The 26,598-nt window shown below is 47.7% G+C and overlaps 2 protein-coding genes across 6 annotated transcripts in view; one reads left to right on the top strand and one right to left on the bottom strand.

The window, feature by feature from the left end:
• Positions 1–22,240, bottom strand: part of LOC104332466 (alpha-2-macroglobulin-like protein 1) — a 32,621-nt gene extending 10,381 nt beyond the window's left edge. The window contains exons 1-27 of one of the 2 annotated variants that reach the window (XM_075441391.1): positions 22,033–22,240; positions 20,761–20,944; positions 19,436–19,480; positions 18,956–19,100; positions 18,240–18,292; positions 17,896–17,916; positions 17,201–17,360; positions 16,489–16,573; positions 16,008–16,122; positions 14,598–14,697; positions 13,647–13,756; positions 12,689–12,853; positions 11,234–11,467; positions 10,295–10,358; positions 9,661–9,806; positions 8,927–9,073; positions 6,484–6,657; positions 4,834–4,939; positions 4,186–4,294; positions 3,866–4,091; positions 3,533–3,659; positions 3,271–3,392; positions 3,043–3,094; positions 2,634–2,717; positions 1,888–2,064; positions 624–705; positions 370–526 (exon numbers count right to left, since the gene is read on the bottom strand). In XM_075441391.1, coding sequence (XP_075297506.1) covers positions 370–526; positions 624–705; positions 1,888–2,064; positions 2,634–2,717; positions 3,043–3,094; positions 3,271–3,392; positions 3,533–3,659; positions 3,866–4,091; positions 4,186–4,294; positions 4,834–4,939; positions 6,484–6,657; positions 8,927–9,073; positions 9,661–9,806; positions 10,295–10,358; positions 11,234–11,467; positions 12,689–12,853; positions 13,647–13,756; positions 14,598–14,697; positions 16,008–16,122; positions 16,489–16,573; positions 17,201–17,360; positions 17,896–17,916; positions 18,240–18,292; positions 18,956–19,100; positions 19,436–19,480; positions 20,761–20,944; positions 22,033–22,100 — 3,258 coding nt within the window. In that variant the 5' untranslated portion in view covers positions 22,101–22,240. The remainder of the gene's footprint in view (positions 1–369; positions 527–623; positions 706–1,887; positions 2,065–2,633; positions 2,718–3,042; positions 3,095–3,270; positions 3,393–3,532; positions 3,660–3,865; positions 4,092–4,185; positions 4,295–4,833; positions 4,940–6,483; positions 6,658–8,926; positions 9,074–9,660; positions 9,807–10,294; positions 10,359–11,233; positions 11,468–12,688; positions 12,854–13,646; positions 13,757–14,597; positions 14,698–16,007; positions 16,123–16,488; positions 16,574–17,200; positions 17,361–17,895; positions 17,917–18,239; positions 18,293–18,955; positions 19,101–19,435; positions 19,481–20,760; positions 20,945–22,032) is intronic. The other variant, XM_009937876.2, reaches the window with a different exon arrangement.
• A 1,666-nt stretch (positions 22,241–23,906) lies between these two features.
• Positions 23,907–26,598, top strand: part of LOC104332465 (alpha-2-macroglobulin-like protein 1) — a 28,199-nt gene continuing 25,507 nt past the window's right edge. For all 4 annotated transcript variants that reach the window (XR_012766038.1, XM_075441366.1, XM_075441358.1 and 1 more), the window contains exons 1-2: positions 23,907–24,145; positions 26,331–26,517. Coding sequence is in view for 3 of the 4 variants with exons in the window: in XM_075441366.1 (XP_075297481.1) it covers positions 24,075–24,145; positions 26,331–26,517 (258 nt within the window). In the remaining variant the exon portion in view is untranslated. The remainder of the gene's footprint in view (positions 24,146–26,330; positions 26,518–26,598) is intronic.

The raw sequence follows: 26,598 nt of genomic DNA, 5'->3' as shown, positions 1-26,598 counted from the left end.
GGCCTGTCATCTGGAGAGTACTGTGCATTGCAATGCATGAAAAGAGGGAGAATCCAGCCAGGATATTCTAGACAAGCACTAAAATATAAAAATATTTCTCCCTGTGCCCTTGAAGTGCCTTGGCACAATTAGCCATGGTGCTGTTTGGCTAGGGTAAAAATCAAGAAAGCCTACAAGAGATTAAAACCTCACATAGAGGAAATTCCTGCTGGTTTAGGCTACGTTTTTCATTCTGCTCTGGGAAGCTTCCTTGGCTCCTCTAGGCCATGGGGACGTTGCTTTGTGCTACTGTGCACAGTGGAATAGCCTGGGGAAGCAACCCTGTACCCCACATTGTGTTCCTCACACTCCCGTGTCTGCCAGCCATACCTTCAAATCATTGTTGAAGAGCTTCCCCACACTCTGGAAGCAGCCACTGGGCAGCTGGTGCTTCTGCAGCCAGAGCAGAGCGTTGTGCACATGATCCTTATTGATGTAAATATGAGAGCTGGCTTGTCCAAAGGACCTGGCTACAAAGGCTGTCAGCCTGTGGGAAGACCACAAAGGAATCCCATGTCACAGACCGGAGCTGAACCAGCAAGGACAAATGGGTTGGGATGACAGTACCAACTCTGGTCACTCACCATGTGTTGCCCTGGCTGTCAGCTTTCCCAAAGGCACTGTAGGAGCCATCATCATGTTTGTAGAGCAGCTGACGCTGGTAACCTATGAAGATGAGTGCCAGGACACAATTCTCAGTGTGAGTGCCTGTAGCATCTCAAACTGTATCTTCGCTGCGGGAAGAAAGCTTCACAGCCAGAGACTTCACCAGGTCCTACAGTCAGAGTCACAGAGGCAAACCTACCCCCCCACAATTCGCCGTACATCCCACGTCACCAGCGTGACAAGAAGCAGTGGTGCAGCGTTCCTGCAGAGACCCATGTTACGTTACCGGGGCTGCTACGTGCAAGCACCACGGGTATCTGCCCTGCTGGTTTGCAGAACGGTGACACACTACCCACCTCGTGTCCCTGTGCCCCTGGGAACCCTCCCGGGCACCTTGCTGGGAATAAAACTGTTGTAGGAGTGAGGAGCAAGGCTTTTCCTAGAGGGGACCGATATGAAACTCTATTGTTCAGCACTTCTGCTAGCACTGTTAGGACTCAAGAAAGCATTTTTTATGGGACATACAGGAAGCGACAAAGCCATGCCTTTAAGCTCCAAGGGCAGAATTTACCCCTGTGCTGCTGCCATTCTCTTGGGTATGCCCCCCTCTCCCAGATACCTGTCCTAATTAGCAGTACAGGAGAGAAAGGAGGAAGGAGAGGAAGTAAAATCCTATCCATAGGAGGCTGCTGAGTCTGCAGCGTAGCAGGATAAGGGGACTGATAGGCTGGAGTGTGAGTCACATTGCAAAATGAAACACAGACGACACTGGCACTGTATTAACCTCAGGTTTTGTTGGACAGAGATGACGTGCCCCCACAATACGTGTCCTGAAACACAGGAAAACACTAAGCTACTAAACTCGTATCTGTCCCCAAAAGCCACTCTTTTTTCCAATTAATAGCAGCTGATGCGCTGTTTCCACAAGGGACTTCGATCTGCCTTGGACCGATAGGGGAACAAACCACAGGTATCATGTAGTGATGGAGGTCTTTAATTACCCACACCCTTCTCAGGAAAGCAGGCTTAGTACCTCAATAATAGGCAGAGACGGAAGTCCCGCTTCTTCAGAAACATGCTTTTCCTTCCGTGAGACATTTCCCTTATTCTCTGTGATACCTTCCTTTGTCACAGCCCCGGCAGAGCTCCCACTCCTGCCCTGAACCTCCCCACCAGGCCAGCGCCCCACGCTTTTCATTTATAGCACCTCCATTTTGCAGCAGAAAGAAGGACAATGTTTACCTGTTCTCAGGAATTTCAGTGCTTTATCTTCAATTTCTGGGTCCAGTTGTTTAGTCTTATTCAAGTACTGGAGTATGAAGATGTTGGGTGCGAACTGAACCATGTTCTGTTCACCGCAGCCAAAGGGCATCTCTAGCAGCTGGTCTAAATTTTGAAGGGCTGGGCCCACGATGTCCCCTGTTTGAGGTGGAGGTGCAGGAGAAAGGAAAAGCACAGATGTTTAGCAGTATGAAACGAAGGGACAGCTGCCTGCTCTAAACTCTACTGGGATCCTGGAAAGAGCGAACCCTTCACTGAATGGAGATGATGAAGATTTCTGCTGACCTCTCCTGGATTAGTCCAGCACAGAAAGGGACACCATGATTCTGGGAGGGTGGAGGGAAAGTGAAGATGAAGTGGAATCTGAAGAAAAGTGAAGAGAACTTTCATTCCTGAGTGGGTATCAAGGAGGGAAGAGACTTACAGAGGCAAACTAGGTGGAAATCTGCAGGGATGGTTTTGGTTCACTTGAGTGGATGGCAGTGATAGACATCACAGGAGATATACTGCCACTTGGGGATCACCCAGGATCACTCCTTATGAGAGGAATAAACACTGAAAAAGATTACTTAATCCACATTTGTGAGGCTAACATCACACCCCTTGCAGTTTATCTCATTAGGAACAGGGTCGATGCATCATTAAGGCCAAAGCATTGTACAAGCTCTTCCCACTGGGGACCCGAGAGCAGGGAAAGCCTTCCTCACCAATCACAGAGAAAGTGGCTCGGCCAGATCCCTCCAGCACTTCTGCAGGAAGCGTCAGGGAGAACTCTTCAGAGACGGTGTTATCTGAGGAAGGCAGGACCCAGAAATTTATCCCATGGAAGAAGTATCACGTGCAAGTGTAACATCCCAAGGAGACCCAGGTGAGGCTCAGCTTGACAGAGAGTCACAGCAGCCGAGACTTGCAGACAAATGCCTCAATGCAGGAAACTTTGCCAAGTAGAAGACAGACATGGACAAACTATAGTGGTTGTTCTCCCAGGCAGGGATGGTGCCACCAGCACTTGCTCTTTGACAAATTTCCCCTCCCCCTCCCCAGGTATTTGCAGCAGCCCTGTCCCTTTCATCCTGCTCTCGTGATCAATAGCAGTCAGGAAGTTTTGTCCTATACCTGCAGCACAGAGAAAGGCATTTTGGGTCTTCTCTTGTAGGACACCTCCTGGCTGCAGATGGAGAAAAAGTAGGTTAGATAGGGCAGGCAGGAGAGGAAGTCACCATGCCTCAGCAGACCTCTCTGCTTCCAAGAAGAAGGGGCTAAACTTCCTCTTAGCATCCTGTTAACTGCCTCGGGAGACAACCCACTGTCTCCAGGTATTCTCCACCCTGCGGTGTGACTAACCTTCACAAGCAGAGGTTTTGTCACTATGTCTCTCTGTCCTTGCAAAGGTGTCACAGCAATCTTGTTACCACAGAGATCGTGTGAATCTTCGGCCACGCTGCTCACGGTGATGTTCACTTTGCCTAGAAGGAGCACAGGGGCACATTGCTGAGCACTGGTAGCAGAGAGCCGTGCCTGCAGGCATCGGGACCAGACACGAAGAGGCAGGCAAATCCCACCCCTTCTCCGGCTGGCTGCCACACACCCCTCTGCTCAAGCTCACCCAGCCTGGTGCCTGTCACGTTCCACTTGAAGGTTTTTGCTTCGTTGGCGCAGAGGCAGCTGGTGAACTGGCAGCCTGGACAGGCATCCACCTTTAGTTCTGGGGTCTCTGTGAGGGTGGTGCGCACCTGAGTGTGGTGGGGTGTACAAGCACACATTGGCATAGTGTTAGTACCAGGCACTGCACAAAGGAGCAAACGCCATGGGTCATGAAGCGCGAAGCTGTGCTTTGTGGCCCAGATGCCAGTATCTAGGGCTCCTGAGGAGGTCACAGCTTGCCTCTGGCCTCAAGCTTTTGCTCTGACAGAGGCTATGGGATCTGGGGGATACCCACCTGGATACAGTCCTTGAGGTAGTTGAAGACAGTGGCTTTTAGGTGGAAAGTCTCTCCTTGGATCACAGAGTACGGCAGTGACAGATCTACAAAGAACGGCTGGAAGACCCTGAGAGTGGCCAGAGGAGATAACCCAAAGCCAGTATCGGCAACACAGAAGGTGTTGGCATTCCATTCTGTGATGGTGTCAGGTACAGCAACTTGGAGAGACGCTTTCCCCTCATCCCTACAGCAGGAAAAGAGAGAGGAGAACTTGCTCAGCAGCAGTTAGAAGTCTCCAGGGGTCTCTCTGGGGAAGGCAGGTAGAGGCTGTTACCAACCCAATGGAGACCAAATCCCAAATCCAAGTCTCTGGGAAATAAGTCCGTGGTTTTGGCTTCTTTGTGTTATCAGAGGGAGCTGCAGAATCACCATGGCTGACGTGATATTCTGCAGAAAAGCAAGTGAAAACAGCATATGTAGCTACAGGTGGGATTAGTCCTTCATTCACAGGCAATCTAACACAAACTGTAAATGCTTTGTGACACAGAACAAGAGCGGACAGGGTTGTTGTTCCAGTGATAATCTGACACAGTGTCTGCATCTATGGGGAACACAGCTTTGGGGAGACAGAGTTGTATGGAGTTTAGCCTGAGGCTTAGTCTGACAGATCCAGCAAGTTTGGTCTGGATCCAGAGGGAGACAGCAAGCTCAAAAGGAGTTGCACACTCTTAAATAATCTGTGAAAGTGCTGGTGGAGAGCATGGTACATTTTCTGTGAAGTGTGCAGAACACAGGGACAGCCAATAAAGGGCAGAGGTACAAGCTTTTAGCTGTGATTTATAAATCAGGTCCATTGAACTGGTCACAAGCTTTGTTCACAAACAAGAAGCACAGCAGGATGGAAGTCAGCCATCTCAGTTGCAGGCTGGACAGAACGGGGAGAGGAGAGCCCTGCAGTCAAAGAGATAGACATGTCCGTTCCTTACCAACAACATTGTCTTTTCCAGAATACATCTTCTTCTCAAAGTCTGGTCGTACGCAGGAGACTGGTTTCTTGATTCTAGTATTAGTTAATACTTTCATGCGCAAATTCTGGTAAAACAGCGAATACAGTAAATCAATGATAAATAAAAGGGAACAATGAATGTTGAAAATATCTCATGATAACAGGTACTATAAGGGGACTGGTGGTAGATGAAACACTTTAAAACGCTGCTTGTTTATACACACATGCATAGACTTACAGGCTCAGACTCCGGGCAATGGCTGAGGAATGGAAACCAGCTTCTAGGGAGTATTGGGGCCAATTCTTACTTCTCAGAATAGAAGATTTCAATAAGGTCTGTCCTTCATATGCCTCACCCTAACAATGAGCCAAATGTGTATGTCCCATGAAAAACTTAAGAGAAAAATATTCTAAGCTTTAAACCTCTGCACAGTTTTAGGATGGAAAGATCTGACTGGCTGTTCACTCACAACTGTTCTTACACAGGTTAGTACCAGTCCTGGCTTAGAAAACTGATGGGGAACTCAGTCATAATTTAGTATGGATTCTCCTTTTGACTGAATGAGACTCAGGGCCTATGCTTCACAAGGGTGTAATATTGGACTGAATGCACCCTCACGTGCATGGACTGAGCAGAAGACATCATCACACCGAAAGAACGCATTTGATGCTGTTAGCAATCCTTGATTTGATTTAATGGTCTGCAGTCATTGAGAACTCTTCAGCCTTCTTGAAGTGCCAAAACCCTTCCTGGAGAGTATGAGCCCTCGTTATTTCTGTGAAGAATGTACATGCCTGTGGCGTTAGTCATATGTTACAGGATCACTAATAAGTGAGATGTAGTGGGATCTCATTTAACTAGCATCTGACATAGTCTGGGATTAAGCATCTGGAAGACAGCAGAGTACCCTTGGGAGGGAATTGGGTCTGTGTTTGTAAGCCAGAGTTCTGTCAGCCTGAGAAGCCCATGCAACTCAGAATCTGTTTTGGGTTGTTCTCAGTGTGTTGTTACCCTCTTTTCCTATTTTGAGATGCTTTTACTTGCATATATTTCTTTAAACAGCATTCTGTCAGAAGCAGCACTTGCTTGGGTTTCGGTTAGCAGGCATGTTATTGATCTTTATCTGGCTATTGTGCTTGTTAGCAGATATTAGCTTATTTTGTCATTTGTTTTGACAGCTTTAAAGCCAAATTGTGAAGGACTTCTTTGTATTAAAACTGCTTATAGGAGAAGTAAGAAAAGACTCTCTGAAACACAAAGTAAAGAATTTTGCAAATAATCTAATAGCCAAACAGCAATCAGTCAAAATACGGTGAGGTGCTTAGGTCTGACTGGGATATTCTTGCCAGTCCCCTTTTGTTGTAGGTATTGTAGCCTAAACTAAGTCTATTAAATTTTACACTGTCTTTCTCTAAACAGATGATTTGCACTATGCTTACTCGTAAGTTTTATCTTTCCCCGTAGTCCCCAGGTGAGGGTGCCTACAGTGAAGAACAAGGCACAGATGATTTGTAGCAGTGGAAGTCAGGGCAGCTGAAGTTTACTAAGAGTAAATTCTTGTAGGCATTCAGGATGGCATACTGGCAACTGCTGGCTCAGGGAAAGTTTGCAGCAAGTGTAGAGACTCACCTTAAACAGATTAAAGACGTCAGCATCACTTTGGTACCATGGTCCTCCCATCTGAGTCTTTTTGTTGAGACTGGACTGCTGGGGCAGACAAGGATATGCCTCAAAGTCTTCCAGGTGATAAGGGAACCCTCGTCCTCCAATCGTAAAGCTGTCATCAAAGACCTCCTCATACAGCTGCAATGGAAAAACAGAGGTCTTCACAAGGAACTGGCCAACTGTCTATGGGTCAGATATTTGGATCGCAGACAGCCGTTACGCTTTGTAAAGCTTTGCAGTTGAGGAAGTCGGCACTGGCCCAACTTATACTGAAGGACATGAAGCCCAAGGAGTGGATGTAGGCAAGTAGTTTTTAGTCTGCAGTCTTTCACCTCTGAAAGTTCAAGCCTTCTAACTCTGGGGTGCAAGACTAGGATAAAAACACACGATTTCATCTGAGCACAAGGCATTGGCACATCTGACTTACATATTTAATGGTTACTACTTTATATAGCTGTTAGGAGATGATTCAAGTGCTCTGCGGTAGAGCAGCATTCCTGTGGAATGGAACATGGAGTTCCCCTGGATTTGGTGAGGCTTCTTTGTAACAGTCTGGCCTGCTACGACTTAATTTACAACTTTGAAGGAGGCATATACATGTGCATTGTCTCTGGTATACATTGTGCAATGTTAGGGTTGTCAATTCTTGCAGTATTTCTGTTTGAAGTCTTAAGTTCATTCCTCTGAAACACACAGCTGCTTTAAGGTAATTTCCTTCAACCCTTGTAGAGTCTCAGAATGCACCTGGGTACCGACAAAATCCTGGCCACTTTTCACCAGCCACTGCGTGCGCTGCGTGCTGTTCCCGAGCTACTGTTTTGCAGAGAACTGCTCAGGTGGGCAGCCTGATCTGTCGTATGGTTATAACTCAGCCATGCTTGGGGCAGAGGGATGGGAGAACCCTGCTGGGGCAAAATTCAGGCTCAAAGGCTTAGCCTCATGGCTGGGTGGAGGACAGGTGAGCGGAGAGGCAGGTGGATGTGAGGAAAGCTGCTAAGCACTCTTTGTCCAAGCTGAAGGCACCAGCATCTCTCTGAAGCTGCTCTCCCTGCCGTGCCAGGCAGCGTCCGCCCCTGTGCAGCCCCTGACCAAAGCAAACAACTGTCTCAAACATCCCTCTGGAGAAGCAGAGGCAGAGACCCTTGAATTAAGCAAACTCTTAAATCGGGCAAGGAAGTTAAACACTTGCACGAGGCTGTGGCCAGTCTTGCGGGGGGGTGGTGTGAGACCACCAAGACTCCCCAAACTCACCAACCCATTTTGAGCAGGAAGCACAACAGTCTGACTAATGGCTGCTGAATAGCAGCCAGTGTTCCAGGTAAGGAACATCTTAGGGCAACAGAGCTGCTCAGCCGAGGACACTGAATGGCTCCCTGTCAGAAGAACAAGCACTTGGTATCTGTAAGCAAGGATATGCTGGAGCAGCTGGACCTTGAGGAGGGGAGTTAATCAGAATGTTTTCTGTCTGCTGCAAACCTGGCAGCAGAACTGAGAATTCATGTACCCTTAGTTGAACTACCCTCATTATAGTACCAAAAATCACACCCCCTGAGTTGGAGACCCTGGCCCAAGCAAAGACCCTTATTCACCGAACATGTGCAGCAGAAGGGGAGGGTGCTGCGCCTTTAAACAGAGACAAGACATGTAAGGACCAATGGGAAACGAGAGTGATTAAGCATAACTGTAAAAGTACCGATAACTTTTGCTTGCAATGTACGTTTACTGCATGTTAGCCAAAGTGCGCTTGATTTGTCGGAAACTACTGAGCACCCAGGCTTGTGCAGCCCTGAAATCAAGCTCCTTGGCACACACTCACCACCGGAGGACCCTGACCACTAGCAGAAGTCGTTGCTGGATCCAAGGGTGGTGATATCTTTTCTCTTATTTTTCCTTTTGTTTCCCTCTCTTTCTCTATCTCTGACTTTCCAGGCACATAAGGGTAATGTTGTTCTAAGTCTGTCAGTCTGATATATTTTGCAGTTTCTTGTAAGTTTTGCCAAATCAATATCCATTCTAACTCCACCACATTAAAAGTAATGTCGTTATAAAGTTGCAAAGTTACCATCTTTTGTGATCTCACTGAATTCCAAGTAAAGCTTTGTTTTCAGTCAAGCCTCTTGGGTCATTTTCGTGACTCCTGGGTACCATGCAGAGAACTGAAAAAGCTCACCTCCCCTAACCCACTGAGTGGGGCAGGACAAGCCCTCCCCAGGCAGAGGCCCACAGTGCAGGGCTGATGCGTGAGGAACATGATCACTCCATAACTGCTCAGAAGAGGCCAAAGAGGGGGACTGCCAGAGCAGTCATCAAACACTGCAGCTGTGTCCTGGGGTGGACTCTGGGCTTCCTCCCACCAGTGCATGGAGACAGAAGCAGCCAGACACTGGTCATGGCAGGCTGCACTCACTGAGTTTGCTGTTAGAGTATTGTTGGTCTTCAGGAGAACACTCTTATCAACAGCTTGGACGGAGCACAGGGACCCTGGAGCTGCCTTGAGGTCCAAACTGACCCTTGACCCTGGGACTTCCTCCTTCCGTGAGAAGTCTAGTACCACCTGTGAAAGAAGACAGAGTCAGGGGGCTTGGCATTGGTGAGTGGGACCCTCTGACTCTTAGGTGTCTATGACTCTTCAGTGTCTGGCCAGCAGAGGGGAAGACAGAGAATAAGATAGGGAAGGAGTCAGAGATGCTGAGACAGGCCCTTCTGGAAACCCATTGGGAGGGTTCCTGGGGCTGCAGGGTGTACAGCCCAGCCAGAATCCCCCTACCACCACACATCCGCCACCCTCTGATCCAGAGCTACTGTGGGGAGCTCAGCATGTGGGCTTCTCTTTTGTGTTAGGGAGAGCATGGGGGACAGCGTGTTCCCAAGCCAGTCATGGGGAACGGGGGTAGAAAACAGAGTTCAAGGGGACCTGATTTACTCCTTGGGAAAGGCTTGCCAGTCAGTATTGGGGACAGCAGGACTAGGAATTCAGGGAAGAAGGAGGTTACCTATTTTGTTTCCCAGCCAAAAATACTGGGCATCTGGTTGGGCATGTATCCAGCTTACCACACTTGGCTGAGGATAAAAAAGGACCAGGAACCTCAGCAGGCCAGAGCACATCACTGATGTTTTCACACTCCTTGTGCTTCTACCCACCTTGTGTCTAAAGCACTTTTCTACTTGAAACTCTTCCGCATCAGCCACCACCTCTCCATCCAAGAAGACCGCATACACTAGAAGCTTGATGTCAGGCAGGAAGTCATTGCCAATTGTCAGCGTCAATGAGAAGGAGCCCTGCAGATCTGCACGGGATAGCAGCAAGGAAGAGGGAGAAGGCATTCAACTGGATCATCTTATTGGGATAGGACACACAGTAAGAATCAAAAGAGGGAATTTAATGATTTCTACCTGTAGATAACATCCCAAACAGACACTGACACAGATTAACAATAAGCCCAGGATACTGACCACTTCTTTGGCTCAAAGTTAGCAAAAATATTCCTCTTCCCTGCTGTGCCTTAGGTAAACAGGCAAGCTGCACAAATTTTATATCTTCTCCAAAGATACAAGCTAGCAGTAAAGTCATAAACTTGGATATTAGATCACTTAGACAAGGCAGGAGAAGGACAGTCACCTAGAATAACAATGAACTGATATGAGACGAGATTGTGTTGGTCTAATGAGGTGGACCACCATGAGGAACTTAGTTCAATAGCTTCCGCTTCTGGATAAGAATAACAGTGGCAGAAACTGCATTACAAGGCACTTAGATTCATGCCATTCTACTCACTCTCGTGCTGGAGAACAGGCACCTGCTTCTCTCCACTGGAAAGGATCTTGCCTTTTGATATCACCTGAAGAGCAAAGAGAAGGGGGCCTGAATTCCGAAGGCATGAGGAGAGTAGGAAAAGAACAAGAGAAGAGAGAAGGATGTCTGACAGATGTCACAGAAGCTCCTCTGGCAGGACATGACCTAAAGAGCTCTACAGCAGAGATGGTGATAGCATAGCTGGGGAGGGACTTGAGAGGTGTTGGTTAGGCAATGAGAAGATGTGGCCACTTGCAAAACCAGAGGTCCATCTGAAGCTAAGAGCAGCTGCTCTTAAGCCTCAGTGAACTCTGATCTTCACATTACTAGGATACAATACTTCTTTGACTGTATGAATAAGCCCAGCTCAGTAACCAAGATACTCACGACCTCTCAGCTAGGCTGTAGTCACACGCTTGCTTTGGACTCACTTTCTTGAAAGTGGACTTCATCAAAACAGGATTACATACCTCTGGAGTGCATCAAGGCCCCGTGCAATTTCAAGCCTTTTCCTGTAAAGATGCAGGTCAGAGGAGGTCAGCTGCCCCAGAGATTGCCTCCTAGGTCATAGACAGGTTGCCCCAGACACAGATGGAAGTCTGAAGCATACCTGCTGGGCAGAAACCAGGCTAGCCCTCCACTGCCACCCATGTGAACATAATAGAAAGTAGGGTGACTGGCAGGCATTTATCACCCAAGCTTAGGTCAAGGCACTCCTAAAAAAGCAGAGCAGCTGGGGGCTAGGAGCAGGTCCAGAAACTGGAAAACAAGGATGTTTGGGCAGAATGGAACTCACAGACTGACTTATACTGGCCTGGGAGTATCTTACCCTTTCCCATGAGTGTCTACGTGCTATGTGAAAAGGGTAAAATACCAGTAAGCATCATCTCGCCCTGAGATTCAGTTGTCTTCTGTGCTCACCAAGTAGTAGAAATCAATGTGGTCTCCTTCAGAGCTGAGTTTGTTCCCGTCAAGGATATAATCCACCTGCACTTCCTGCTCTTGATCACAGGGTATCACATCATCCCTGGCCTTGATCTCAAGGAAGCTGTTGCTCTCGGAGTAGAAAAGTTTCAGCCAGTGGAAGCTATCCTCAACTTCTGTGTGACTTTCAGAAGAATCCTGATTATCATCATTTCCAAGATTGTAGGTACCCTTAAGAGCACAAAACATGAGTTGGCAAGAAGTACCAAGTGACAGAAGGGAGCTTGTACACCTGCTGTAAGCACTAAGTTATTACCTGAGCTGATGACAGACCACACATTCTTATGCTGAAAATATTCTTTTGTTTAAATGGCATTTTAAAGTCTCTTATGAGACTTTCTCTTCCAAAGTTTTAGCAAAAATCTAAGTCTAGTAAGTCTGCCCACAGTCTCATTTTTCCTTCTTTCCTCCATCTTTCCATAGGGACACACTCCACATCAGACTTTAACCCCAACACAGCACCTCACTGTTTTCAGTTTGCATTTCTGGTCAGATGCCCTGAAGCACAACAGGCACCAAACTAGCTTTTGTATGGTGAAGCTCTACTTCTCTGCAGAGGATTTAGGGCTCTGTGGGCATTAGCCATGGGCCTAGGAACAAGAATTAGAGCCTGTCTTCAGGCTCATTGGGGTCAGAAATCTAGCTCCCAGATTACAGACCCTCCGATCACCAAACCCAGCCCAAGGAAAATTAGGGAACCTCACCATGGGTAGATGGGGGTAGACTGGAGTCTCAGGGTAAAATATCTGGAAAAATAGTTCCAGTCTCTGAGAAATGGGTGGCAATAGGAGATTGTGCTTCTTGGGCATGAATCCCATATCAGTGGCAGGAAAGCAGATAGTAGGAAGATGGGTAACAACAAGCTTCAGGTGTAGGATCAGGAGTTGTAAGGGGAAGCCACCGAGTGCTTTAAGGTCTGGTATTGAAAGGGCAGTCAAGAGCTACCTTCCAAGCTGAGCCTGGACAAGCTATGTGCTTCTGCAGGGTGAGGGCAGCCACTGGAAACAGACTTCAACAAAGACAGGCATCACCTGCTAGTTCAATGTGTCCCCAGTGGAGAAAGAGAAAATTTCCTCTGAGGAAGTGTTCAGATCAACAGACTATTTTAGTGGAGCCAAAGGAAGGTGAGAGGGGATACAAAAGACTAGGATCACGCTCCAGCTCAGGACAGCAGAGCACCTTGGTGGCCATTTGACTGAACTGTTGCAGCACAGCCTCCAGTTTCCCTGAGGAGACGACACTAGAGAGTAATTAAAGACACTTCTACAGATACAGTCAAATGAGATCAGGAGCCAGAGGGCTGTGCTCTGAAACCTCAGATTTCTTCCACTTTCTATCCGTTTTCTCAGTCTACCTTCAGCTTATCCTCATTTGTCTGTAGCTGATGCTCACCTTCAGAGAAACCAGTGTGCTGTTCCAGCTGGTGGTATCCAGCGAGAAGTGGACTTCCCCATTCTCATCTGTGAGGAATGACAGGTGTGTCTCCTCATTATTGATGTCAACTGTTAGGTAGACTGTTTCATTTCTGAGGGGAGAATTGCCACTGTGGCAGAACATCTGCAGAGAAGGGGAGGAAGTTACTACCTCATTGTGGCACGCTCCAAGGCACTGCCAGTACTTAATATTGGTTGTTTCTATCACTGGGCTTTCTCAGACCTTCTAGGTTTCAGACAGGTTGGAAGGATCCAAATAAAAGTCCAATAAATACACAAAACCAACAATGTGCAGCTGTTCAGGACTAGATATCAATGGTAGTGCAGCCAAGTGTATTGGGGGAAAAAAGGTGATTTCCTCACATCCTGAGGTTTTTCTTGGACAATGATGCAGGATCCTTGACAATCAGAAACAGTCTTGTCTCCAGCAAACTTAATACTTGCTGTTCCTTGCCCTCCTTCATGTTTGGGTTATACTGGCCCAGGTGAAAGCATTTGTAGTCCCAATGTGACAGCAGTCCTAGCATCACCCAGGGGACTTGAGTCAGAAATGACTGCCAGTGAACTGATGTACAAGGCTTCAGTGATTTCTGCCAAGCTACCATGAGCATTTGTCCAAAAGTAATGTTATTTCCCTGCCGATGCCACCCCCATAACATATGCCTTTTACTGCACAGACTAGTTTCAGGAGCTGCTCCTGGGGAAGCCTCTAGAGACTGCAACTGGCCCCAAAACTCCTGTCCAGGGAATATAATAGGTTAGGATGGGGAGAAGAAATTGCTTCTGCAGGAGGCTTCCCTCGTAGTTGCTGGGTACCAGCAAAGCAGCACTTACTTTCCTGGAGATTATTGCTTTCTGCCTACAGATGATTAGACCTATGCAGTATGCTCGGCAAAGAAGGCATCCATGGGTGTTACCTTCCCTGTGTATGGTAGTCCACGTTTGTAGAATAAATGGAGGTTGATAAACTCTATAGACTTCGTTCTCGACGCAATAGGAATTACAGCCTTCTCCACAGTATTTGCTCCTGGGAGGAGAGATGAGAAATCTGTTAAACCCTAGCAGTGCTCTTAGGGAAGCGGAACCCAAGAAGATGCTTCAACACTACCTACAACATCTACAAACTCCAAATTTGGGAGACAAAATACGTTCTTCTAGGATATGATTCCCTCAACCTTTCTGGGCCCTCTGCTTTGTAACATGGTGCATGGTACCCTATACTTATTTCTCTCTATTGAAGAAGATAAAGAGAAATTAGATGTGTGTTTAGTTACAGACAGCTACACTGTAGATGCTTAAAAGTGGCCTGAAGGACCCCACTCATAGTGCGGCAGTTTGAACAATGGACACCTCCAGCTGTCAGATCTAGGTGCACATTAACACTGATACTGAAAACCTACCTTCTTATAGTCAGTATTGTGTCAGACTAGAAGGAAGCAGAATGGCATTCCTTGCAGCAGGAGCATGCATAAGCAGCCCTGCCTCAGGCTCAGGAAAAGAGAGGACAAGAGACTGTGGGTAGAGACTGCCTATCAGGATGGTGCACTACAGTTAGCAAGGACTGCAAGGGCTTGTTGCAGAGTTTTCCGTGGCTATCCAGGGCTTTGCAACTGGCTGAGGAACACCGTTATGTCCAGGCAATGGCTAAAATGTTACATACGTGCTAGTGGAGATGAAGGCTCGAGAGGATTAGGAAATCTGGTAATAATTGATGGAAGAGTTACTAGAATTATCTAGTGACCATTATCACGTCAAAAGACTTGGGAAACCTCAAGTTACTTTTTCAAAAGGAATTCAACTGCTGCAGAAAGGCCAAAACCAAAGAAGTTGCCTTCAAGGATGAGAATGCTTCACATATTCCCCAGTACCTGTTCCATCTTCCACCATTTGTCCCACCACAGCTATGTAGCTGTCAGCTTCCAGGGTCTCTGTCTTCACTGTAAAAGTAGCGCAGCCATTCTTGTTTGTCTGCAGAAAGATAGATATGAACAGAGAGAAAGAGCATGATGTGGTGGAAGATGAACTGTTCCATAGATGCTGGGCAATCCTAAAGAAGGGTTTCCAAATACTTGTGGAACAGATGGAAGCTCGAAAACCTATAACTGCAGAAACCCATCATGGATACCTTAGCCAGAGAAGAAAATCAACATGCTTGGATTAAACAGTCACCAAAAAAGTGGCAGAAAAAAGTGCTTCAGCAAAATCATGTAAGGGTTAATTTTGTCACAGACAAACCCAGGAGACTGGTTTAAGCCCAGATCCTACAGCTGCAAGAGCATGAGTGTCTTTACCTGAGCTGAAGGTAACCTTCTCCATGAAACTATATGGCCCGGATGAATAAAACCTTACAGCGTGGCTTTCCAGTCATGACCACCTCTGTGACGTGGCCGTGTTAAACAAGGGCATCCAGACAGTTACAGATTGCAAGAGCTTTGCCGAGCAGTAAGGCAGAGACTAGGTACAGCCAGTCTGCCAGAGAGGGGAGGTGGACAAAGTGTTTCTAGTTGTGCCTGTTAAGCTCTCCATAGAACCTTGCAGGGCCTCTGCCATGTCATGTGAGAGGGAACTGCTCTTCACTTGTTGTTTTGCACAGCTAAGACCGTACAGCATTCCAGCTGGAGGCATTTTGCTACTGGGTGCATTTTGAAAGATGCAGAGATCCAGCTGGATTTTTCTATTCTGGCTTGTTGCTGGCTGGTCTGACATTCAGAAATGTTTTCTTGTGACTTACAGGCTGAATGAGCTGCATCTGAAAGCCATGGGAAAAACCAAGTGTGGAGCTTAACCACAAACCTATAGTGAACACAAATGGGCAGAAAGTGTAACCAGCACGGGACACAACCTCAAACAGGACACTAGCAAGCTTAAGATGATCCATTAACTGCGTGGATATAGCAAGAAACAGGACATGAAGCCACAGACCATCTGATGCTCTGAAAGCCCATTTGTTGGTGGGAGGAGCAGTCACAGGACTGAACAGACCAGTGATCTGATTGCATACAATACGATACAGACCCTTGGGAAAGGCCCCAGGCATCATTACTTACACAGAGCTTACACCTTGCCCTGAAACACCGAGTCAGATATGGGCAGCTAGAGCAACAGTTCAAGCAATGGAGTCACAGGAAGAGGATTCAATGGTCTGATCAGGTCTAGCAAGTGGGAAGACACCAGACTAAACATGTTGGCGCACGTCAGAGGTGCATTGAGGCAAGTTAAGCAGACAGACATACATTTCCAGCAGGTTATTCTTTCCACTCTTCTATTTGTTCACCTACCTGGCTGCTTTGCTTCCTTGTCTCAGTAGAAGTTGTTAAATTGCCTTCCAACAACTCTGATAGTGTGATAAAAGCAATATCTATTTTCCCTTGAACAGGCTTCCCATAGGTATACCTGTGTCAAAGGGAAGAAACATCCACCTGAAGTCTGGCTGCTTCAGCCAAAATATTGACCCACCCTCATCGAGGGGAAGGGGAGCTTGGGAGTGCTTTGCACCTTGTCAGCTCAGGAACTTCAGCTCATGCCTTAAGATCAGTTTGCATCCCTCTCCACCCATTATGCCCAGCATCCTTAGTGTCCTTCAGCCTCACAGTAAATGACCAGGTGCGAGAAGGAGCCCATTCCAGAGAGTGATCTGTCTCCCCCAAAGACGGGGTAATGCAGGCACATCACACTTGGAAGGCCACTTCTCGGCTATGGGCAATCTGGGGGTGAGTGTGGAGTCAAAGGCCAGCGATAACAACGGTATCAGGTACTCACTTGCCACAGGCCTTCAGCTGAAATTCCTCATCCACTGTAGTGATAAATGGAGGGTGCTCAATATCTAGTTCAAATTTTGTCAGCACTGCATAGAAGAGAGGAAGATAAGGATGGAGGAAAAAAAGCAATACAGAGTATGGACTTTGACTAAGTCCTGTTACAGCTGCAGTCCAGATGGGGGGAAAATCGGTAATGTCCCCAGTTATTCACCACCATGCTGCAACAGGGGCTGCTCCCTCCAGCCACACCACCCTCTACTTGCTGCTGCAATTGCAGATGGATCTTCTTTCTACTCCGGCTCAGTCAGCCATTAACATTTTAAATGGCACAGGGCATTGTCCTTACCTACCTCACCACATCAGAATGGGACTAAGACGTGATACTGCTTCCTATTATAGCAGCTGACTGGAGTGGTTAGTAAACCTAGCTTAGAAGAGGGTGACAATGAGCAGCAGAAAATGCTGATCACAGGGCCCAGCCACAGCTAGAACGAGATGTCAGACCCCAGCCTCTGCTGACATCCTCTGCTTCATACCCTATGCAGCTGCAGAACCTCCAGCCCAGCGTGAGATGTGTGCACAAACCCGTCTGTCCCTGTCCCCAGTCTGCCGTTCCCCTGGCGAAAAGGTCTGATGAACATGGCCTCATCGCCCTGCTCTCTTCTCCAGCTGCCCACACTGCTTTTCCCTCACCTCTGTTGTCCAAGTCTCACCATATTCAGCAACAGTGAAGGTTTTTTTAGCCATGTCTTGTTGCACTGAGATGGTATAATCCCCAAGGTGTGCTTCAGAGGCCAGGGGGAAGGATAGATCCACAATGCCATGTCTTGACTTTACATCCAGCCATTCAGCAATACGGTTATTTTCAGGATCCTATTTGGGAAAGGACATGCAGAGCCACCAAGTCACGCTGAAAGCATGGATACTTGGCAGGTCCAGCCATACTCAGGCACAAGAGCACATGACAAGGGCTTACCCTTGCCCCAGTAGAGAGGATGCCAGATCACCCAGCAAGGTTCGTTTTCCTCCCTCCAGTATCCTTTTACTGAACTTTGGAAATGCAAAGGCTGCCAAGAACAGTAAAGCTACTGGGAATTGGTAACACCGTAACACCATGGGAAGGACTAGCCACTGTGCTGCATCTGCTGAGCACTTAGCTTTGTGCTTTGTGCAGACAAGGTGTTGGGTAGAAGTTCATTGCTGTCCTGCCTCTAGCTCAGCTATGTGCATCACAGAGGTGCTGATGAAGAACCCTGGCTGACCAAGTAGAAGAGACTTCAGCTGCACCTGAACGATAACCATAATCACAATCTTATGCGGCTACATTTGTGGCACGACTCTGTCCAGGAGTGAAAGGGCACAGTAGAAGAGACAGACATCTTCCTTTGGTCAGTTCTTTGTCACTTACCTGCAGCCATATCTGGGAATACTGTGGAAACAAGAGAAACACAAGCTCAGTTTTATACAGAGCAAAACAGCATCCATGTGAACAAGCATTAATAACATTGCCTGACATCAGCCCTTGACCAGAAACTTCTGCCCCATCCAGACCCCACACTAGGTCTCCTCCTCGCTCTGCGCTAGCTTACACTGTGGTCTTTCTCCATGGGACCAGCAGATGAGTGGTTTCCCTTCAAAGATCATTTGTTCTTATGGTTTAACAGACACAAAGGGAGATGTCTCTTTCATGAGCTTCTCAGTGTGTCTCATGCTGAGACTCCTACTTCTAGAAAAGCGCAAGGTGATACTCACTTCTTTTTTAATGACCTTAAGGTCCTCGTCAAGGTTCACAATTCGAAATTGCACTGGAGATACAAAGAAAATGATAGTAAAGTATTCTGGCTGCAACATGTCCTTGCACAAGCCTGCTGCTTCTTTTCTGTGCTCAGTATTCATGTCTCCTTGTTTACCTCAGAGCTATTCAGGTCTTTCCCCAGATAGCCCTCCCAGCATCCCCTCCCCCCAGAGGACTTTGTCTGGGAGATTTATATGCAGTTGTGGACTGTAGAAACTTGCTGCCTTTACCTGGAAAGATTACAATGATGAGTTCAACAGTGGTGTGGGTCTGTCTGCAGTCTGTTCATATTGTGAAGACTGTGGAGTAACTCTCTGTATTTACACAGCTTGGAACTGTCACTCTAGGCTTTATTCAAAGATTAAAAACAGTCTTGAAAAAACAACAAGAGATTGTCCAGTGTCCTGGAGAGTCCTGGCTTTGCTTTTGGGTCTCACTAAAGATCCTTCACCAAAACAACACCCAGGAGCAGCAGGCTGGGCATTTGGTACAGCACAGCTCAGAAGGGAACATCCTGACTCATACTATTCCAGGAAACATCTGATGGTAGAGATCTGTTTGCTTCCATCTCCAACAAGCTTAGCTTGCTGCACTTGGTGAAATCTTCCCCCTAGATGTGGCTGCTACCTTGATCCTTCCCTCCCCATTTCCATATGCGACCTTCTTGCCTTACCTGTTTCTCCAGGTTTGTATAAGCCCTTGTCTGTCTCTACCAGAATTACATTCTTCTGGGGCTTGACTAGAACCTTCTTGCGACCCTCAAAGAGCACATTGTCCCCGCTGCGAATCAGGACATACAGAAAAACCACCTTCTCTGGCTGTCAGGTTAGAAAAAACAAACTTCCTGAGACTGCAAGTAGCTTGAAGGAGAAGCAGAGCCACCCGTCCTACCAAAATCTCCAGCTTCCCTCTCCTCCCTTCCCCTCCATTGATTTAGCTCTCTCCTTTCCCTAGTCATAGTCTTTGTGCTCCCCAACTTCCTCATTCTCTTTTCTCTGCCTTTCTCCTTGTCACAGTTGCCTCTTTCCATATTTCTTTCTCCCCTTTACTATCTTTCCCACCCTGCATCTCCAACATTAACATGGCTCAGATGCAGGAGAGACAAAAGCCCTCTAGTTTGTAAGAGGAGAGGCAGCCAAGAGAGGTATCTTACGTGTGATGTGGAGTCATCTCTTTTCCCGGGAATGAACTCAGGTACCTAGGTTGAATGATACAAGGAAATGGAAAACAAATTTGTCAGATACTTTACATCTTATCCCAGATGTGAGACATCATCTCACTGCTAAAAAATCCCCAAACTTCAGAGTCCAAATTCCACTGTATGACTCTGTCTCTCACCTGCTTGTCATCACAGAGAGAAGAAGCAGTCACTACCTGTCTCTTGTTCACAAACCTAAGAGTGAACCAACTGACCTGTCATGCTCCCACTTCACATAAATGCGAGATTGTTTTATGAAACCAAGAAAAACCATAGGTAAGTCAGATCTGGAGCTGACCAAGACAGTAACAGGAGATGAGATACTGATCAGGCAAAACCAGGACACCTCAGTATCACAAAGACCAAAGAGAAAGGTTCTTTTTGTGAACGGCAGACTTCCTTGGCTTTCCAGAGCCAGGACTTGCTCTCTCCTAAGGGCTGGCACCAACATTTAGTTAATCATTGTCTTGTTGATGCAAGAACCAGAAGTGGCTACAGTCCCTCCTTGAGCTCTGGTGAATCTGCAGGACAATCAGGGCATAGGCGCAGCAACTTTGTACAGTGCTGAGGAAGACAGGGGCATTTTGTAGAGCCTTAGTACCAGACACATCTCCGTGGCTCTCCAGAAATGTAACTGAAGGTCCTGTAGTCTTGCCCCAGCCTCAGAGTGTCTAGTAAAGCTAACTAGAACAGCAAAGTTGCAATGACAGAAAGCCAAGCCAACAGAAACCCAAGCCACCCAAGAAATATTCAGACTGGCTAGGTGAAATTCAGCTCATTGTGGGTTCAGCGCCATCACCACCCATCACAGCTAGATTAAAGCAAGCTCAATGTCTATGCAGGCTGCAACTACGCCTTGCAGTACAGGTGCAGCGTTAGGGCAGAAGGGTCCGCTTGGGGCTGGAGGGGCAGGCTTCTGAGGAAGCGGGGATGTAAATAATGTATTCCCAATGCATTCACTTGCACTGTGATATACAAGCATTTTTAAGGAATAAACACTGAGCAAACTAAAAGCCAAAGTTTTCCAACAGCTTTTAAGTAGGATGAAATGGGCTGATACAGGTCAAAAGAACAGGTGTTTGTCTACACTGGAAAGATTCCCTACTTTGCTAGGCACCAGGACACTGCTGTATTTTGCCTGGCATTGGCAGGGAAATACACTTAACCTGCTTGCAACTCATGGCCAGGCAAAGGACAGTGTACCCAGAGAAGCGCTGGCTCCTGTCTGAAGTGAAGGTGAGAGTATCCGCTGCCATATCAGCAGCCACAGCTACACTCACCTGGAAGGGGATGCACTGAAAAGTGCCTGGCTTCTCCACGTCCTGTTTCACCAGTGTGTGATTCTGGGTTGTCGCCTCCAAGGTAACAGCGAGGTGGACGGCCTCAGGCAGGGAGCTGAGGTGAATGCAGAGCTTCTCCTCTCGGGAATGGTGCATGACAGCAGGGAACACTACCATATAGTGACTAGAAGAGAGCAGGAGACATTCAAAAACTATTCAGAGGCTGAGATGGGCAGGTCAGAATTCATCTCTGGTGCTTTCACAAAGAGGTAGACCCAGGGTTAGAAATGTCTGGAGGCCTGAAGTGTAGCAACTCATTGCAGCTCCCTTTCCATACCAGAAAGACGCAACATGCCTGGTGTAGAAGTAGAGAGATCCTGATGTCTGTCTGTTACCACCTTGTTGTTAGAGATTGATTATAAAGAACATTGATTATAGAATAGAATAAAATCACAGAACTAGAACAGATTCAATGGTGTAAACACAGCTGTGTTAAGAAACCATACAATCGATATGTTTGCAATGGGGATAGAAATCAATTGTATGGATTGTATCAAACAGAATTCACAAAAGAAGATGAAGGACAGACGACGACTCCAAGACGACCCTGAAACCAAGCAAGGCCTGAAACCAGCGAGGGAGAATTCTACAAAGACAGAAGAATAGAAAGAACTTAATAAATGATGCACTGAAAGGAACAGAACGGTTGCTTAGAAACTTATGAAGATTCTAGACTTGATGTAATCGGTTTAATAAATGTATATCAACTGGTCTAGCAAGTTCAGCTTGGCCACTCACTGAGGTGATGGCCCAGCTCTGAGTTGTGAATAAAGCAATACCTAGTGCAACCCACTTGTGTGAGAATAAAATCTTTAACACTTGCCACCAGCCAGGACACTGCTGCCCAGTGTACAATACTCCGATTGCAAGCCCACAGAGCAAGGCTGTGTGAGGAACGAAGCCAAAGACCCAGTGGCTGCAGCCCTCACACCAGATTTCACCCCCTCCAGCACAGGGCGAGCAGAGGCAAAGCTTGCAGCTTCTGCAGCTTTGCGGTGTGTGCAGAGCAGTGCCTGCACAAGCGAACGCCAGGTGCTTCATCTACATGGTGCTCGACACCCCGCACTGCAATGGGGCTTGGCAGGAGCTCCTTCAGCTCAGCCTCCCTCAGAACAAGGCCCCCACCGTTCATCTTCATGATGGTTAAACAGTGCAGCACCTCAGCACCACCCTTCCACCAAGCCCCCCAAAATCAAAACGAGATAATCTCACGGTTCCAGGCTCGCTGCAGCTGCGACTGGGAATAGGGTCAGGGCTAAGAGGAGCACTGGTGCTCCCATTGCTTGGTCTGGGACAGACAGCTGACAAGATCCACACAGGAGGAGAGAACTGCCTGTGCTGATGGGCTGGAGCAATCCTAAATACCCTCCTCAGATGCTCCTAAGTCCAAAGAGTCAGGGAGCTGATCTATGGAGATAGTATCTCTTCCAGACTAATGACATTAGCTAATATTTACTTGCTTCCACCGACAGCAGAGTAAAGGCCACACAGCACAGTTCTCCACCCACATCTACATTCAGGCGGTATTCCAGGCCATGGGGTGCCAGAGCACTGCGGAGAAGATGGGGGGTGGGTGGCCTCTAACCCAAGCTGAAGGGGACTTAGGAGGAAAACTCATCTTGGCTGTTGCTGGTCTGGATCCTGGCTGTAGCATCCAAAGAGAGCCAAAGCCGCACACCAGCCACTGTCCTCAGCTTGTAAGAAGTATCCTCACTACTCTCTCTGTGCATCATTAGTGATCTTCTCCTCATCAGGTATTCAGTCAGAGCTTGGAGTAAAAACCTTTCAATTCACCTCCATTCCCTGCGTCACTACCTCTGTCCACCCATCCACCTCAGCCATGTCTGATCCTCCTGAATACAGAGACTTTTCCAAGGCTGCTCCTGCCACCCACTGCCAACTCTTCTCGTAGCTCCACTGTGAGACCTTTCAAAACAAAGCGAGACATTTTAAGTCCCCACATATTTTAGCAAATCTCTACTTTACATCCCCCCAGGCCAGAATTCTGGTCTTCTGCCAGCTTCCTCCAGCCATAAGGTAGTTCCACACTGACACCACCACCCATCTCCAGACTCTTCTCAGACACTGCAGCCCTGTGTTTCCTTCTCCTGGGTCGCAGCAGTGAAGCGAACAGGGTTTGGATGCATTTGCTCTCTAGCTGCAACCTCATTTGAAGGTGGATATCCTCATCCTGCCCTGGTGCCTACTGTGTTTTTGCACAGCATAACTAAAAGCACACAATATTGGGTGAATTTGCCATCCACCTACTCTTTGCTGCCAGCTGAAGCAATCCCCTGGATTTACTTTGGCACAGTCCCCGTGCGTGTGCTTAGCATCCACCCGCTCAGTGCACAGTCCGATGCAACAGGCACAGAGTGGCCTTTAACCTAGCAATCACACTGCCGATAATCCGCAGGTTTAAAGCACTGTATGTCACTGATCTGGGAGCATATTCAGTTCTCCAAAATCAACAGGGTTTTGAGTTCAAGCCTAAACTAGTGGGACAAAAAGCAATCTGAGTTCTGTCTGATTTCAGAAACACTCCCCACGGCTCTGCATCTCTGAATGGTCATCAGGCTGGCTGCCTCTGAACTTGAATGGGAACAGATAGACAGCAAAAAGATAGCAGCATGCTAAAGTTCTTCCCTTCTTCCAGGGAGGAATGAGGGCACTGGCAGAGCTGTGTGTGAAGCCCGGGGCTGGTATGGCTGGAGGCTGCAGGGCAGGAATGAAATTTCAGTAAGAAGTAAATAGTACATAAAAAAGAAGTGCTACAGAAGAGCCCTGAAGCAAAATCCACTGACATCCCAAAGAATGTATTTGTCCCAGGATGTTTCCAATGAAATCTTGGTAACGACACCTTTATAAAAATTGGGCCCCTGTACCAATGATTGTAACGGAGCACTCCTGCTGGCATGAGCTGTGCTGCACAAGGCAGAGCAAGACATCTCCCTGGGAAGCATCAACAAGCCTTACAAGCCCTCAAGGCAAGCGCCTTTGGTGTGTGGGCAACAAACGTTGTCCCCACCCCTTCCACCCGCCCACATCCCAGCCCCAGCCATGCGCAGCGTGGTTTCCACCTCCTTGGTTTCGAAGCCAAGAGAGAGACGGGCACCCTGTCAGGGCAGGAGCTGCACAGTCCTTCAGCTCTGGATGAGGGGGAGAGAGAAGAAGGAAGACAGAAGAAGCAAGGGTGAAGGAGGGACAGAGGAGAGGCTAAGCTTTCTGTGGAGGCATTTGACCTGCAGTCAGCTATGTGGAGCATCGCTTTCCTGTGGGGCAGCATCCTTCTCCTGCCTAGCACGGCTGGAATACCTGCAATGCTGTAAGAACTTCAGGTCCTTCACATACGCGCTCTGGTCTGTGGGGAATCCTGCAGGGGTGGCGGTGGGACAGAAACAGGGCAGAAGCCCTAAGGCCAGGAGTGTTTTTCCAGAGAGGCATAATTTCTCGTATTCCCAAGGTTTCGCTTGGTTCTCGTGCACCTTCCCCCTGACACTCCCCCTGCCACTTGGCTCTCCCTTGAGTGCCTTTGACGTAGACAACATATTTCTGCAACAACTCGGGCAGAGCACCTCTGCCAGCTTTCTGCATGTGTTTAATTCTGACCTGCCGACATCTCACGTCTTCTACTGTGCTCCAGAATATGTTTCCTTTTGGGCTATGCTTTTCTCCCTACAGCCATAGACCATCATTTAAGCCTTCGACAGACAAAGCTGGGTGCCTTTACAAACTGAGCAAACAAGAGCCCAAGGTACCTAATAGGGATGCTCTTTGTAAAGCAGCATGTTCATTCTGGCTTGGCTGGCTGTCTGCTCCCTCCATGCCTTTTCTCAGACCTCTGGCAAGGGCACTTCCCAGCACTGCTTCTCCTCATATACTTTATCAGGAATGCAACTCCTGTTCCAGCAGGCACTGCTGTGATATAGTGGCCTGTGAACTTGCTCTGGCTTTTTGAAGGCCTTTGCTTTTGCAGCTGTGGCATGAGTGAAAACAGAAATATCTCTGTGCTTAAGCAGTAGATGTTACAGTGGGAAATATGTCACTGGGTCGTAGCTAGGTTCCTTCCTGCCATGTGTGGTGTGGCATGCATAAGACTAGTTTTAAAAATCCTTGCTAGCAGGAGTACAGGATGTGTACCACAGGCTGACACAGCTCCTGTTCAAATGATGCTTTTCTGCTACCTTGTTTTCCACTGTTACCTTCAGCATGAAGCTTTGCTTTGTGGAAACACTGCTAGCTTCAACAGGCTGTCTGCTGTCCCGCCTGTCTACCAGCGTTTTGTGTAGATTCATGAGAAAGTAATCCAGCCGGGCTCTTGAGATCCTTGAACGACAGCCTCAGAGATGCTGTCTCAGACTTCTGTAGCTCAGAAGACAAGGGCAAGGGCGAATGGTCAAAGGGGTGTAAGAAAATGTTCCAGAGTAAAGGGTCATTAGGAGTGAGGGAGGTATGGGAGGTTGAAGCAGTGAGTCTTCAGTGCTCATCCCATCCTTTGGCCCAGTGGCAGCAGAAAGGTGCTGTGAGTCAGCTTAAGTAGCAAATTCCAAATGTCACTGGCATCTGTTACCAGATCCCCTACTATTAGTGGCAGACAAGCTGCTCAAGGCAGTTTGACAGGACTCAAGTGTGAAAGCACTCAAGGCTCTCGGCCAGCAGGACTTTGACTCCCTCTTGCTGGGGTGCTGCGCTCCAGCTAAGAACTGCCAGCAGGTCATGTCCCTGCCTCCTGCTCTTCTGTTCTTTCCAGGCCATGCCCCCCTGCTGCTGCAAAACATGCCGCTGGCTGAACCTGTCCAGTGGCAGTAAGCAGAAGTAGTTAGCGATAAGAGTTTTCAAACCCGCTTGAACGTTGGCTTTTCTTTGGTCCTAGTTGCTGCAGTGCAGTATAAGATGGAAAAAAATCCCAACAATATGAACAGCTTCTTGGTGCTACCCATGGGCACAGCTATGAGAGTAGCCACAGAGGTGTGAGATCTGGCATATGAGAGCAAGGAGGACAGGAGTGTCAGGAGCTGAAGAGAAGGTGCCCATGAGACCCTGCCTGGGACATGAATCTGGGACACTGGGTCCCATAGGCATGGCATTGGTTCTGAGCCCGAGAGTAGCTGATAGGACAGAAAGCAGATAACCAACCAAGCAAACTGATGGTAATACGTAGTGTGGTTCCATGAAAAGGCTGAAGTCTCAGGAAATCTGCAACATAGTCAAGCTCTGCTGCTGATCCCTTGGGTCACATGGGGAGGTCTCTTCACCTTACTTTGACTTTCAGATTTGGAAGCAATGACTTTACCTTTTTACATGTGTGTACAGCATGTAGTTCAGAGCCCGTGTTAATGCCTGCAATACCTATAGATGAGAAGAACCTTGTGATCTTGTTCCACTGGCATTATCACAGTGGAATGAAGAGACCAGAAGTCTTGTTAGGAAGTACCCAGATCCTATGTTCAAAACGTGTCCTCTTAGAAAATCAGTTTCACCTGACTTTTTTTTTTTTTCTTTTGTAATAGAAATTATGCTGTGGCAATACCATCTCAGCTCTACTACCCCTTGTCAGAGACGGTATGTCTCCAGCTCAGCAGAAAGCAAGCAGTCCCAATCCATGTGACAGTAACCTTGCAAAGCAGAGCTGGGAATAAGACTCTGATCACTAAGTCCGTCTCTCAGCTCACCTTCTTTCATTGCACAAGATTCCAGGTGAGGAAGATATTTTCAGGGGTTGTCAGTAGGGTGAATAGTGCATGAGTTCTGCTCTTGCTGGGCAGAAAGCCAAAGAAT

The sequence above is a fragment of the Opisthocomus hoazin genome, chromosome 1 (genome assembly GCF_030867145.1).
Source record: "Opisthocomus hoazin isolate bOpiHoa1 chromosome 1, bOpiHoa1.hap1, whole genome shotgun sequence".
NCBI lineage: Eukaryota > Metazoa > Chordata > Aves > Opisthocomiformes > Opisthocomidae > Opisthocomus > Opisthocomus hoazin.
Note: the sequence above shows the minus strand (reverse complement) of the source record. Positions and strands in the feature narration are given on the sequence as shown.